At 39.3% G+C, this 14,532-nt stretch overlaps 2 protein-coding genes across 3 annotated transcripts; both read left to right on the forward strand.

Moving 5' to 3' along the window:
• Positions 1 to 2,597: 2,597 nt before the first annotated feature.
• Positions 2,598 to 9,863, forward strand: LOC121651726 (aquaporin-4). 2 transcript variants are annotated; one of them, XM_042004130.1, is made up of 6 exons: positions 2,598 to 2,780; positions 4,338 to 4,532; positions 4,900 to 5,061; positions 5,195 to 5,359; positions 6,677 to 6,757; positions 9,467 to 9,863. In XM_042004130.1, exons 1-6 carry the CDS (start codon positions 2,766 to 2,768, stop codon positions 9,680 to 9,682), a joined length of 834 nt encoding a protein of 277 aa, XP_041860064.1. In that variant the 5' UTR covers positions 2,598 to 2,765; the 3' UTR covers positions 9,683 to 9,863. The 2 variants fall into 2 exon arrangements, with proteins under 2 accessions (XP_041860064.1, XP_041860065.1); XM_042004131.1 differs by having other exon boundaries at positions 4,341 to 4,532.
• A 2,432-nt stretch (positions 9,864 to 12,295) lies between these two features.
• Positions 12,296 to 14,017, forward strand: mipb (major intrinsic protein of lens fiber b). Its single transcript, XM_042004132.1, has 4 exons — positions 12,296 to 12,808; positions 13,044 to 13,208; positions 13,298 to 13,378; positions 13,483 to 14,017. Exons 1-4 carry the CDS (start codon positions 12,449 to 12,451, stop codon positions 13,666 to 13,668), a joined length of 792 nt encoding a protein of 263 aa, XP_041860066.1. The 5' UTR covers positions 12,296 to 12,448; the 3' UTR covers positions 13,669 to 14,017.
• Positions 14,018 to 14,532: the final 515 nt, after the last annotated feature.

Genomic DNA, 14,532 nt, shown 5'->3' on the forward strand with positions numbered 1-14,532 from the left:
TGCACCCCCTGCCCGGCCTGTGCCACACATTTGGGCTTATCCTCACAAAAGAGGGGATAAGAGTTACACAGTTGCCGTGGTGAGAAATGGGTAATCCACAACATAATGGAGCACCAAACCCCCCCCACACTTCCAACCAGTTCATTCTGGACAGTCTGCTAGAGTCAGGGCCCCTAATGCTTGAAGGGTCAGGAAAATCTGTCCTGACCCCAAACATTTCCCTGTCACCAGCAACATGATGTCAGCTGCCTTTAAACATAGATGTGCTACACAAACACATTTGCTCATGTTGATATCAAGAGGGAAAATGAAAAGCATGCTTAGATGTAGCATGTTACTAAGCTCTATGGCAACAGCATCATGAAAGAGTTTGTCCCCATGGTGATCAGAGGGTTTCCAAGCATCCTGTTTGAGATCCATGATGTCTAAGATCATATCTTTAACCCAATGAATCTCCTCCAGATCACCACGAAATGCCAGTTCATCCCACCACACATCTGGATCATTTGAATACCTAGTCTGTCCTGAAAATAAAAAATCAGAGCATTAAAGACATACATGTTGATTAAATTAAGTGTATGACCCAGTAAATGATTTCAAAGCAAAGTAGGAGGTCTGTTCTCGTTGCTCTGCTCTTCTCTGCTCTCTAATTGCCCCTTTCTCCACTAATTGATATGAAAATCAGGCTGAGCAGCAGTAATGTGTTCCAGGTGCTTTGGACACGCCAACGCAGCCTAGAAAAAAGGAGAGAGCACAGCAACCACAAATACTTGCCGCGCTACAAAGCTATAACACTGAATTTAAACTAGCCATGTTGTTTACAGCAAAGCTATGCATATTTCAAGACAAAAATACCAAAAAATGCCACAAAAAAGGCCAAAACATAAAATAATTTCTAGTTCCTAATGTTATTATTTTATTTTTATATAAAAAAAACTATGTGGGAACCAACAAGCCCCCTTCCCAAAGAAAATGTGTGAAGTTAATATCAAGTGTTAGTTTGTATAGATGCCTCTTTGTATTCTTGCTTCTTTTAAGGCTGATTATACAGACCCTGAAATCCCTAACCCTAACATCAGGACAGTGTTTCCAGGCTCAAACTGTAGGACCAGCCTCTAAAACAGAGGTACTCAGTTTGGTTCTACAAGGGTCGCAGGTGTCCATGTGTCCCTGCTCCAACATACCTGACTCAAAATCATTAAAACTAAGAAATTTTCCCTTTGTTTTAGTACAAAAAATTACAAGTACATAATCAAAATACTTACATTTAATCAGATATTCTTTTAGAAAACAAATTATGAATGTGAATTTTTTTTTTAGGAAAATAAGTTTATCATTTACACATTCATTATAGCTTGCAAATCACACGGATCTATAGTCACAAAACATTTAATCATAGGTAACTGGAAATGGATGATTAAAATAACTTTTCATGAGCTAAAAGTTGTTAACTCTGTCAAGATGGAGGTCATGCATTCAGCTGTCTGTTAACAACATCCATATCACCCTGACATGGAAATGTTTTATATTCAAACAGCAGGCCAGGCTCTTCTAATGGACTGGTTTTGTAACTGGGCTGCTCTAAACCAACTATCCAGCATATCTAACCAATTAATGTGAAAAAAACAACACATTTTTAATGAATTTTAATATTAAAGTACATCTTTATTCTTTGTCATAATTTTGCAGTATTTAAGGAAATGAATATTTGAAAATACTCAACATACTGTTGTGTTTATTGCTCTGTTGGACAATATGCTTGCACCATGTTAGCATGTTTATGCTAATATGCTCACTGAAGATAAAAAAGTTAGCATGATAGTAAATTCTAGTTAGCTAACTAACTAATACAAGAAGGCAGTGGGAGTGTGGTTTGTAACAAACTTCAATTTGAGGATTATAGTTAAGAAAGTTTGAGAATTTAATGCCTGTAACAGATTTTTAGTCAATCCATGCAAGTTTCAGTGTAATGTTTCAATGTGAAGTTTTATACACTGTGACTGCAGACCAAAGTACCACCCAGAGTCATGCTTAACTAAAAATTCCTCAGCAATACCCTTAAACAGCTGGAAATGATTTTCTTTTCAGCTATGCTGCTTTTATACAAAAAAGACTCTTAATTGTTTTTTGGGTTTTTCTTGTTTTTGGAGGACTAGCTAACTTACTAGACACAGGATAAACAGAATAGCCCATTTGGACCAATGGGAAATTCAGTAAAATAAAATAAAATATCACCTTTTGAGTGTTTTTGAGTGAGGAAACTGTCATGTGTGAACTTAAAGAGGTGTCTCATGTTTCATTATCTTAGTTATTTTGGTCAAGTTGTCTCCATAATCTTAAATGTGAAAATAAATTTGTCCTAACTGCATGTTTCAACTGGCTGTGGACTTAATTTATCCAGATATCATGCAAGCCAGTTAGAAAATTAGTAAAGGCTCATTATCATTTTCTGAAGGTTGATGAATTTGTTGGCAAGAGTTTGGAGGGCAAGATGTTACATATACAGTCCTGAAGGGCCCTCTTTGCTCTGTGTGTGTGTGAAGGAAGACTCAATAGGGCCTGGAGTGCAGGGTGAAGGAGAGGGTGAGCAGAGATGCAGAGAGGGAGGAGGCTGTTCTCATCAAAGGACCTCTCATATTCTACAAGATAATGAGACCCTGAAGCCCTCAGACCCCAACAGCAACACTGACGGAAGGACAGACAGATGTACAGACCAACAAAGTGAAAACACAAAAGGCCTGAGGAAAACATTCATTGGATCTGAAATGACGTGGCGTGAGGTGAGTGTCTTTGTTTAATGTTTTGATGTTTCAATTTGTGTACTGTGGGATTAACATGAGAAAATGATATATTTTTTAGGTGAAAAAGTATCATCAAAGAAACCTTATATATGATATATGAATTAACATCTAAAATGTCTTTTTTATCACATGTTCAGATGGTTATGATATGTAAACCATTTTGTAATCAGCACCTTTGCTGTTTAACCTTCTCAAGACGACATGAGTGTACTGAGGCTCTCAAAATACAAACTGCATTGACAATTATAGAATTGAAGAAGCATTTTTGTCTTTGCAGTATTTATAATTGTTTACAAAACTTGGAAAAGAATGGTGACTAATTGCATTTTGCTATATACATTTTACACAGTGCCCCAGCTTTTTCAGATTAAAGTTATACATCTTTATTAAGCTCTGAAAGAAAAACATTTAAACTTAATACAAAAATTTTGTTTGATTAATTGTTCCTTTGTTGTAACACTTCTTGGCAATAAATGTTATACCCTTGGAAAGACTGTTTATATACCCCTTAAATTGTACTACATTTGTATGGAAAATTTATCTGTTTGATGAGCAGCAGAGTTGAGTATGTGGGTTGCAGCCACAAAAAAACTGCTAAATCTTCTCTACGAATGCCAAACAGCTTATTCTGCTGTTGACCCTGCTACAGCTGTCATGTGTATCATGGGGTTAAAGTGTGAAGATGTGAAGAACACTATGCTGACTGCTGCGTTGATAGGGTAACAGCTTTTGGTGGAAGCAGTGTGATTATGGGAGTGTCATCGCTCTCACTGGAAAAACAAGGCTTGTCATCATTGGGGGCAATTTCAATGTATTGAGATAATATTCTGCAGCCGCTGGCAATCCCATTTCTCTACAGTCTGGGACTAAACTCTATCCTCAAAAATGACAGCACTTGCTCCAACAGCGAGGGTTTGATTAAATGAAAAATACTTTACTTATCAAAGACTACCTCCAGAATTTGGAGTAGAGAGGATGGAATGACCTACCTGCAGTCCTGACCTCAACCTCATTGAACACTTGTGGCATCAGCTTCAGATGTGGTTTGTCATGAAGTGATCAACACAACCACATTGGTTGACTTGCAACAAATGCTGGTTGAAGAATGGGATGCCATCTCACAATGTGTGACCAAGCTGATGATCAGACACCCCTGTTCATTTTCAACATGTCTTATTCCTTCAGACTTCAATCATCCAATCCAATAAACAACACAACTCAACAGAATTAATAGCAGAATAAGCTATTTGGCATTAACAGAAGTGATTTGGCAAGTTTTTAGACGGGTGCAGCCCAAGCACTTAACTCTGCTGCTCATTCCCAGATGCATTTTCCTTCTAAATATAACACCATTTAAAGGAGAAATAAACAAGCTTTCCTAGAATATCTGATTTACTGCAACAAAGAAAATACCCATCAAACACAAATTTCCTATTTTTGTATATTTTGAACCTGTTTCTATTTACCTTAGTTTTTAAAATCGACTGGGGTGAATTAAATAATTCTCAACTTCTTTATGTCACTCTTTTCTCTGAGGAGCTACGTAGTCGGCAGTTCTGGAGCACCATCCTAGCAGAGCTGCTTGGCACCCTTCTATTAGTGAGCGCCGTGCTGGGTGCCTCTGTTCCTGGCCCTGGGGAGCCCCCTGTAGGACCCCTGTACCCAGCCGTTGCAGTGGGTGTGATGGTTGTTGCATTATGCCACTGTTTTGGAGAAATAAGTGGAGCACAGGTGAATGTTAAATAGGTACACAGTCATTTTAAGATGTCTTTATGTTTGACAGAAACTTCAAAGATGCTTGTATTTTGTGGTTGCAAAACAACTGTAAGTAGATGAAGAACAACTCAGATTATTAAGTAAAAGGACTTCATTTTAAGTAAGAGTTACTTAACCCTACTTAGTTTTCTAAAATATAAATTTTGATAACTTAAGGTACAAAAATTGTATGTACATGGTCTATCTTTTTAACTTTAACTGCTAGCTACATCTGTTAATTGTTGTAAATTTGATGGACTACAGAGAAATATTTGTGTCTAATATGAAGTAATGTAGCTAAAAAACAGAACTGTGTTTATCATGTGTTTGTGTGTCTGATCAGATGAACCCGGCTCTTACTCTGTCTCTGTTGGCCACTCGAAGGCTGGATGTTCTTCGAGCTGTTGTTTATATTGCTGCTCAGTGTTTGGGGGCCTGTTTAGGAGCCTGGGCCCTTTACCTTGCCCTGCCTCTCAAAGCCACTGCAGACCACTTTGTCAACAGGGTCAGTTGTCAGACAGTCTGTCTGTGTGTGTGCTACTTTGGAAAGTTAGATATTTATCTCTTCTGTATATTCCAGTCGTCTGGTGTTTGTTCACCTTGTTTTTCTGTCCTCACTCTGCTTTACCTTATCTCAGGTCCCTATTGAACTGACTGCAGCTCAGGCTCTGGGCACTGAGATTTTGTGCACCTTCCAGATGGTCTTCACTGTCTTCTCAGTGGAGGAACAGAGACGGAGGGAGAGCCCAGAACCAGGAAACCTGGCCATTGGATTAGCACACACAGCTGGGGTGCTAATAGGGGTGAGACAGTAAGATTTGTATTGGTTTCCAGTTATATTTATTTATCTTAATCCTGTACAGGTTTGATTGGTGGACACACAACTCTGCAGCCATTGTTTGTTTCTGTTAAAACCCACATGGACACAATTCCATGTCCCCATCCTGAAACACAAGGCCGAATTTGCCTCAAATAGCATTGAGGTAGTGGTTGGAGTGAACACTTGTGGTATTTTATCATTGGATCATGTCAGATACATTTACAAAACAGCTGGTAACAAACAGATTTTCTTTTAATAATAGTAATGAAAACAAGCCAAGCAACAATAAAATGTTTTAATTCAAATAAGTTGACTAAGTGCCTGATTTTCTTTCTAAAATCTTGATTTATTGAGTCAAACAAAACTCCAAACATGTTTTTTTTTCTTTTTCTTTTCTTCTTTTAGCAACAGTATTGCTCTTTCTTGGCAAGTTTGTCATCATGCCACATCTATTCCATATTTTAGGATAGATTTAATGATTTTTTCCAAAGAAGATTCAGTTTTTTATGTAATTGTTGTTTTATCCATCCCTGTTTTTCATCTCTTTAATCCTGAGCTTTTTCTAGTGCTCGTTGGTCTCATTGTGGTGCTTGTTTAATGGTGTTGCAGACTCTGGGACCGTTGACAAGAGATGTATATGTACTGAGATCATGTGACACTTGATCACAGGAAAAAGACTTAAATTAAGTCTACCTATGTGGTTAACAAAATAGGCGACTTCTATTGGTATTGAGCAGAACCAGAGCATAATGTAGAGGCTCAAGACAAAGAGCATGCATTATATATTTTTGGACTGCTTTTCAGTTTAAATTATCTTTGAGCTTTTTGTAGTCAGAAATATTTTTTCTTTTAATTTCACTTCACCAGTTTAGACCATGTTTAGTAGCTCCATCACATAAAATCCTAAAACATATATGTTCAGGTTCATGAATGCATTGCAACAAAATATAAAAAACATCTTTTTTCGAGGTCCTGTATTTTATTAAAATTGATTAGATCATAAAGTTGTAATAATTAATGTGTTAAAATTAAACAAATTCAGACCCTGTGTGAAGATCTTAAGTTGTCTTTCTTAGGCTAAGATCTTGAAACAGATGTTGTTGTACAATATTTAAAGTGGCATAGACAAAAATCATGTGGAAAACAGGACTAAATGTTTGACCCTGATGTTAAACTGACCATGACTGGTTTCCCTGGTGAGAGCAAGTTTCTTTTGTTTAAATTTTTTAATATGTTCTTTTTAAATGTAAACAGTGTTATACAGAACAAACAACTCTTTATACTCTTGCTTACCTGTCAGGGACGGTTCTCTGGAGCCAGTATGAATCCAGCTCGCTCTCTGGGTCCAGCCATCATTGCTGGCTTCTGGGAAAACCACTGGGTGAGAAATAATTTAACCTTAGTGTCCTATTCATTTTGCAGAGCTGTTGTTCTAAAAATGTTCCTCCTCATCAGTGTTAGTCAAAGTCATTCTGTGATGATGTGTGTGATATAATGTAGTATTATCACACATTTATACAGCGATTCTGTGTATTTTCTCTACAGGTTTACATATCTGATGCAAGTATTTAGGTTCTGCTACTTTGTCTTATCTGAAATATTTTAGGGAGTTCAGATGAAGCAATGCAAACACACAAAACACTAGTTTTAAATAAAACAAGCTGAGAAATCACTGCCTGGATCACACTGAAGAAGCAATATACAGTTATGTGAAAAGAAAGTTTACTGTCCTTAAAGGTAGGGTAGGACATCCTGGAAAAATCGTTTGAACAAACCACATTTTGAAAAAACACAATTAAAAAGTCCAAACCCCTTTCCCTCGACTTCCCCGCGAGGCTGCAGAGGAGGTGAGGGGGGAGGGACAAATGGCAGTTGAGTTTGATAGACATATCACCAACCAATCGTTTAGAACGGGTCGGTTTAGATGATGGGATGGTGTTTTTTCAGTCCTGTCCATTCCACAGGTGACAAAATTATTTTATTCTTATGTTAGAACATTTTATTAATTGGCTGCATTTGGGGTGTGAAGGGGATTTTAAGCAATATTAAAAAAATGCTCCTGGAAAACATCTCCCCTACCTCCCCATCTACCCTACCTTTAAATTATAAGGTCATATGCATCAGCGCATATGGTCCTTAATGCTGAGTAGAAGCTCACATTAACAACATATGGCATCTTACGCTGACCATTACATTATATATTATTATTTATTTAACAACAACAACAACAATAATAATAATAATAATAATAATAATAATAATAATAATAATAATAATAATAATAATAATAATAATAATAATAATAATAAAATAGCAGCCAGTGCGAGTAAACACATAAACTTCACTGATCATCAGCAGGTGTTACCATTTCTATAGTTTTAGACGTTTTCTGGTCTGGAGTATTCAGGTGTATGCTAACACAATGCAAATGAAGAAAGGCATCAGCACTGATCTCAGAGAAGTAAATTTATTTCTCATCAAACTGGGAATGACCATCAGCACATTTCCAACCATTATGGAGGCTGTCATTTTACAGCAAGAAAGATTTCTCACATATAAGAAACATTTTAGACAGTTGTTGATGGGTTGCCCACAGAAAGCCTCTTCTCTCAAATAAAAACATGGTAGCAAAACAAATTTTGGGAAAAATGCCTTTCAGACCAAAGTAAAGATGGCCATAATGCACAGCAGCAGATTTGGTGAAAACCAAATGCAGCATATCAGCACAAATACCTAATACCAACTGCCCAGTAGAGTGGTGGAGGGTAGATAATTTGGGCCAGTCTTCCCAGGAATTAACATCTCAGCAAGCTTGCTCTTAGTCCAGACCTTCCAGTTCTCAGAAAAACTACATAAAAAAATAAATAAATAAATAAAATAAAATAACAAACAAACAAAAAAAATAATCTCAGTCTGTACAGGCTTGTTAGTATATTAAATTTTAAATGTTTAAGTTTATGCTGGTGCAATTATGGCCTTATACCACTAGGACCTACTTAGCCCTACTTGACTAGGTTTTTAGGGTTTTTCATTAGATAGCAGCACCTGGTACCAGCTGCTTTTTCATCACCTACTCGGCCAGGGTTCCAAGTAAGCTGAATCGAACCAAAATTGTAACGTCTACAGACTGCAGGTCACTGATTGGCCGGGAGTGACATCATTAGATGAGTCATGTGACTAACTTCTTCACAAGAACCAGACTCTCTTATTCTTTTCTGGATTGTTTTGTCTTGCTGCCCACAGCCATCTCTTGAATTTGACAAAAAGCCATAGACTGAACAGCAGGTATGCCATCGCCTCGATGTCCTTCATTGTTTTGTTGTGCTTGTGTTGCTTACAAATGACATCGTGACACTTTCAGGCCACCTAGGATATGATGAATTATGACAGCTGCACCTACACTGAGGTGTAATGGAAAATTATCTAAACTAAGTAGATCTGAGGTATTAGTGAAAAGAGACTTTAGAAAACGACTAAACAAGTATAATTTACTTGGATAGGTTGCCCACAGAAAGCACCTTCTCTCAAAAAACAGAACATGGCAGCAAGACAAACTTCTGGAAAAATGCCCTTTAGACCAAAGTGAAGATGGCCATAATGCACAGCAACAGGTTTGGTGAAAACCAAACGCAGAATATCAGCACACATATCTAATACCAACTGTCCAGTATGGTGGTAGAAAGTAGATAATTTGGGCTTTGCAGTCATTGAGTCATCCTCTGTTTATCAAAATGCTCTAGAGAATGTGAGGGCATCTGTCTGGCAGCTGAAGCTTGAAATTGGTACATGCAACAGTACATAAATCAAATAGAACAGAGCATTAAATCTAAAACAAAATGATTAAAAAAGAAATAAAAATCAAGATGTAAAGAGACCTGTGCCAAATGTGGGTTAGCTTTTGTTAATGTAATAATGTCATGGAGTAATTAATTTTATTTTAAGACCTGATAAGGACCAGATTATATTTTTATTATGTCCCGAATAAACAAAACCATATAATTAAAAGAAAGCAAACTTTCTATTTTTATTTTTATAGTACAAGACTGTATATAAAGACAGTGTTATCTATTTGTCTTAAACCCACTTGCAGGTGTACTGGATCGGACCGGTGCTCGGTGCTTTACTGGCTGGAGTGTCCCACGAGTTCTTCTTTGCACGCAGCGCCTCTCGCCACAAGCTGGTGGCGTGTTTGACCTGTAAGGACATTGAGATTGTTGAGACGGCCAGCATGACTGGATCATCACTGTCCACAGTCACGCAGAATGCCATGAGAGCAAAACAGGCCAACAAACAAGAGAGCGGCTAAAAACATGAAGGAAAAGATGCAGAGTAGCAGTTTCAGCAACATGACAGTAATTTTATTGCTCAGTATAAAACTGCATTAGACAAACATAAGACAGTGCCTGCTATTGTTTAAAGAATAATATATGATCAATCAAAAAAGGAAAGAAAAGTTGTTAAAAGAGTTGAAAAAGTTTAGAAAATGGATGCAATGTTTTTTCTTTGATCAGCAGTCTAAATAACTACCATACAGAGTTTACTGAGATATAAAATGTAAATCTTCATAATTTACCCAAAAAATAGTAAATATTTATCATTTTTGCTTGAAAAATGTTTTAATAAGTAAAACCATTTTTGATTAACAAGGAAGCTGCTTTGTAAATGATGTGACCTCTGAGGTTCCTGCTGCCCATCATTAATGCATGTAAAGCTGCAGCCAGTATAGTGAGCTCCTGTATTCTCTTTCACATTTGCACATCATTATAATATGTAAAAGAGACTCATTGAAATCCGGTTGAATAAAACCCTGTTCCCGTAGCATCTCATGTTTGTGAATGCTTTGAAATGCAAAGGGATCCTCTCCTTCAGTCCAGCACCTCTCTCAAGTCCATCTCTTCTCTGAAGTCTCTTATGTACAATCAAATGAACAATCATGGCTTCGCAGTGGCTCTGCAGAAAGAACACCTTCAGTCGGGATAAGCTTTGTAATTTGAAATGGTATGCGTGTGTATGCTTGTGTGTGTGTGTGAAAGACAAAACCTTTGTTTTTGTTCGTTGGGATAATTTGACATTTTGTGCTGTCCTAAATGATGTTTTATGTATAATTGATCAAAATATTATACACTAGAAATAAATAAGTCAGACCCCTTAAAATGAACCCTGTATTTTTACTGATATTGATGGTAAAATCACTTGACAGCAGTATTGTTAGTAATGAGTATCACTAAAGCATTGTAAATTAAATTCACATGTGGGCACACACTCAAATATGCTTGTGGTTTTGCAATGCACTATTTACACACACACACACACACACACACACACACACACACACACACACACACACACACACACACACACACACACACACACACACACACACACACACACACACACAGACAATGCACAATAGCTATACCTGCCACCATGCTGCCAGCATTTTGCATTGTGTGTGTTCTTTCTAACATGTATAAAAGGGAGTTAAAAGGGCAAGCTCAGCGTTCTGCATTCATTATCCCCAACGCCACTCATGCACACACACACACACACACCCTGGCTGGTCAGCACGATGCCCCTGTACTGCTCGCCCCTCCCTGCATCATTGCTGCCCTCCTGCACCTCTCCATTTACCCTGCCTTACATACACACAGTTGAGAACGTTCAGGGCTTTGGTTGTATGTTATCCTGCAACACGCAGATTTTGCACACCTCTGCCAAGCACTTCCTAGAAACCTCTGTTGCAACAGAAAATACAATCAGTTCTGTTATGCTGATTATTGTTGGCACACTGCTTGTGGCTTCCTAGTATGCAGCACTTTTATTTCTCTGACTTTACACATCAGCCTAGCTCTCTTGTCTCCATCACATGTCTGTGTATCAGGATCAGGGCACACTGAGCCCTGAAGTCATGTCAAGTTCAGGGTTTTGGTGCTGATACATTCAGGTTTCTGCAGACACTGCAATGTTATCAATAAGAGAATAAAATGAAAAAAAAAAAAAAAAATCATGCTAAACTTCAGGTTTAGGTGGAGCCTTTCAGATCTGCTACATGTATTTTTGTCTTGTCTCTGAGCATACGTAGCCCACATGCTTATTACAGACAATGGTTTCACAGGGTCAGGCATTTCAGTGTTAGTGCTGTTAGCTTTGGGCACTTCCGTCTGGGGCCCCAACTGTATTATCTGCATGTGTGTATACGTGCATGTGTGCTTGTGTGTCTTTGTGCATACATGTGTTTTCTGCCCTTGTCAATCAGTATTTGTGTCTCAAAATCATGACAGTTATGATATGTCAACAGATGACATATGCCCTAAAGTAAAAACTTCTCCACTGAGCTCCAGCTGCTCCTCACAGTGGCTGTTTGCACTCACCCTGAAAATAAAAAATATGTCATCATTTTTCCTTTAATAAGTATGTGTACCTTTAGCTAAATGTCTTTTCATCATTTTTCATCATTTCTCTGATGCTTTGCCTCTCTTTTCTCCTTGCTCTCTTATCAGAGGGGGCAACTAAGAGGTTAAGTTTGTTTAATTTAGAATGTGCAGCACTGCCACCCCCCGCCCTTAGCCCTAAAGGGGGATTATGTCGTCACCTGGGGCCCCCGGGGGGGTTTTATAAAGCGCCTGTCTGGCCCCCTTCCCTCCGTCAGAGAGGCTTAAAGGTCCACTGGACAATTTGTCTATCCCTGTCTCTACTTAGAATCCCCCCTTTAACATTGATGCCCACCTCCTCTTGACAACTCATCCCACCTGAGATCTCCACCCACACTCCCATATTATCTCACACCTATGTCTTTGCGACAGGTGGACAGAGGTGGCAAGCGAACGCACCTAAGTTGACTTTACCAACCCAGTTCACAGTTTGGTAAAGATCCGCTAAGTGGATTCATCTGTTCTGTCTTTAGACTGGGTGTTTTTGGTCAGCTGTGGTAGCTGACAGCAAAAGGGAGATCCTTTTTTTTATTATTATTATTGCCTTTTGAAGAGGACTGAAAAGGTAAACACTTACCTTTGCCACCTCATTTTTTCCCAAGAATCTTCTTCATCTGGTGGAGAGCCTCAAGTGAACAATCATGTGGGAGTTCCGGTCTATGAATTTTTGGCGGGCAGTCTTTGCAGAGTTCTTCGGGACTATGTTCTTCGTATTTTTTGGCATGGGCGCTGCCCTGCGCTGGACCACCGGGCCTCATCATGTCCTGCATGTGGCCCTGTGCTTTGGATTGGCAGCTGCCACTCTCATCCAGTCCATTGGCCACATTAGTGGCGGCCACATCAACCCTGCCGTCACTTTTGCCTACCTTGTTGGGTCACAGATGTCGTTTTTCCGCGCCATTTTCTACATTTTTGCTCAGTGCCTGGGTGCTGTAGCTGGAGCTGCTGTGCTGTACGGGGTCACACCTGGCAACATGAGGGGCAACATGGCTATGAACATGGTAAGAAATAAGCATAATTCAAGAACCAAGTATTTAGTGTTGGAAGAAATGTTAGACTGGCAGAATGATTTAGATTTTGTGTCACGGTGTGTGGATTAACTTTTAGCTAATCAGTTAACTTGTGATAGAGCATCTAACTGCATATGTCCAGTTCACTGCATCTTCTTTGCAGCTCTTAGACCAAACATCTGGGAGGATTTTTGGAAATGATTTCATTCCATCATTTTGTTTTCAGCTACAGCCTGGCATGAGCCTGGGAATGGCCACCACAGTGGAGGTTTTCCTCACCATGCAACTTGTCATCTGCATTTTTGCTGTGACTGATGAGAGAAGGAACGGTCGTCTTGGATCTGCTGCCCTCTCCATTGGCTTCTCCGTCACCATCGGTCATCTCATGGGGGTGAGACACGTAGAATAACTATGGCAGAGTCATATGGATGTGCAGAAAAATATACTTTATAATGACATTATAAAAATCTTGTGTTTTAGATGTACTATACCGGTGCTGGAATGAACCCTGCTAGGTCCTTTGCCCCTGCTGTGATCTTCAGAAACTTTATCAACCACTGGGTAAGGCTTAAAATCACTGAAGAGACCTGTCAGCTTTCACTTGATTCTTATCAGGAATATCTGAACAGTATATAAGCTGATTAATGTAATCTTGTTGCTGGCAGGTGTACTGGGTCGGGCCTATGATAGGAGGTGCCATGGGTGCCCTCCTGTATGATTTCATGCTGTTCCCCCGCATGAGGGGTCTGTCTGAGCGACTGGCTACACTGAAGGGCAGTCGGCCTCCAGAGAGCGAGACCCAACAAGATACCCGTGGGGAGCCAATCGAGCTCAAGACGCAAGCCCTATAAACCTGCTCCTGCCCTACTTCTCTGACTGGGGCCAAAGGATGAGGGAGAAGAACCCCACCTCAGCCGCCCCCACCCCATGCTTTTACATACACCATCGCACAAAAACTAACCCAAATACTCAAATGTAGACTAACAAGTAATAATATTCTAAGGTTTTTAAGGTTTACCACCTTCAACCTCAAAACACAACAAGACTCCTCTACCCCCAGTCATCACTTTGTATTCCTAACTGGACACTTTTTTTTTTTTTTTTTACATAAATGGCGACCAAAGCCTGAACCAGTAGCCGTCTCATGTCTCCCTCCCCGCTTGCTTCCTCCTCCCAGCCAGACATTTGTCTGCTATGCAGAAGCGAGTGGAAACCCTGAAATCGAGCAGATAGGAATGGGGGAAGGTTGTTAGAAGGGGTAGGGGGGTGGGGGGTAGGATGAGGGTGAGCGCGAGGCAGGGATGTGGTTATGACTTGACAAGGGTAAGAGGGCATTTGAGGGTGGAGTAGAGGGGTGGGGATAGGGTTTTGGGTATGATAGAGAGGGCAACACTGGGTTTGTGGTCATTTTAAGTTGGGTTAGACTAACCTAACCTAACCTAACCCAATTTTAAGTTGGGTTAGGTTAGAAAGGCATGCTTTCATTATTCATCTGAATTTATCTCCATTTTAGTTTTCGTTTCCTGCACTTCAGACAGAAGACGTGGATGTATGATACCATTAGATTTAACCAGGGTTTCAACATTTTCAATCACTACATTTTATCTGTGGTTTGTGTTTGTGTGCAAGTATGTGAGCAAGAGTGAGCGTGTGCATGCGTGCACGCCTGGCTGTATGTATGAGTGTGTTTGCAAGTGAGTGTGTATATGTGTGTA

This window comes from Melanotaenia boesemani, chromosome 13, assembly GCF_017639745.1.
Source record: "Melanotaenia boesemani isolate fMelBoe1 chromosome 13, fMelBoe1.pri, whole genome shotgun sequence".
In the NCBI taxonomy this organism is placed as follows: Eukaryota; Metazoa; Chordata; class Actinopteri; order Atheriniformes; family Melanotaeniidae; genus Melanotaenia; species Melanotaenia boesemani.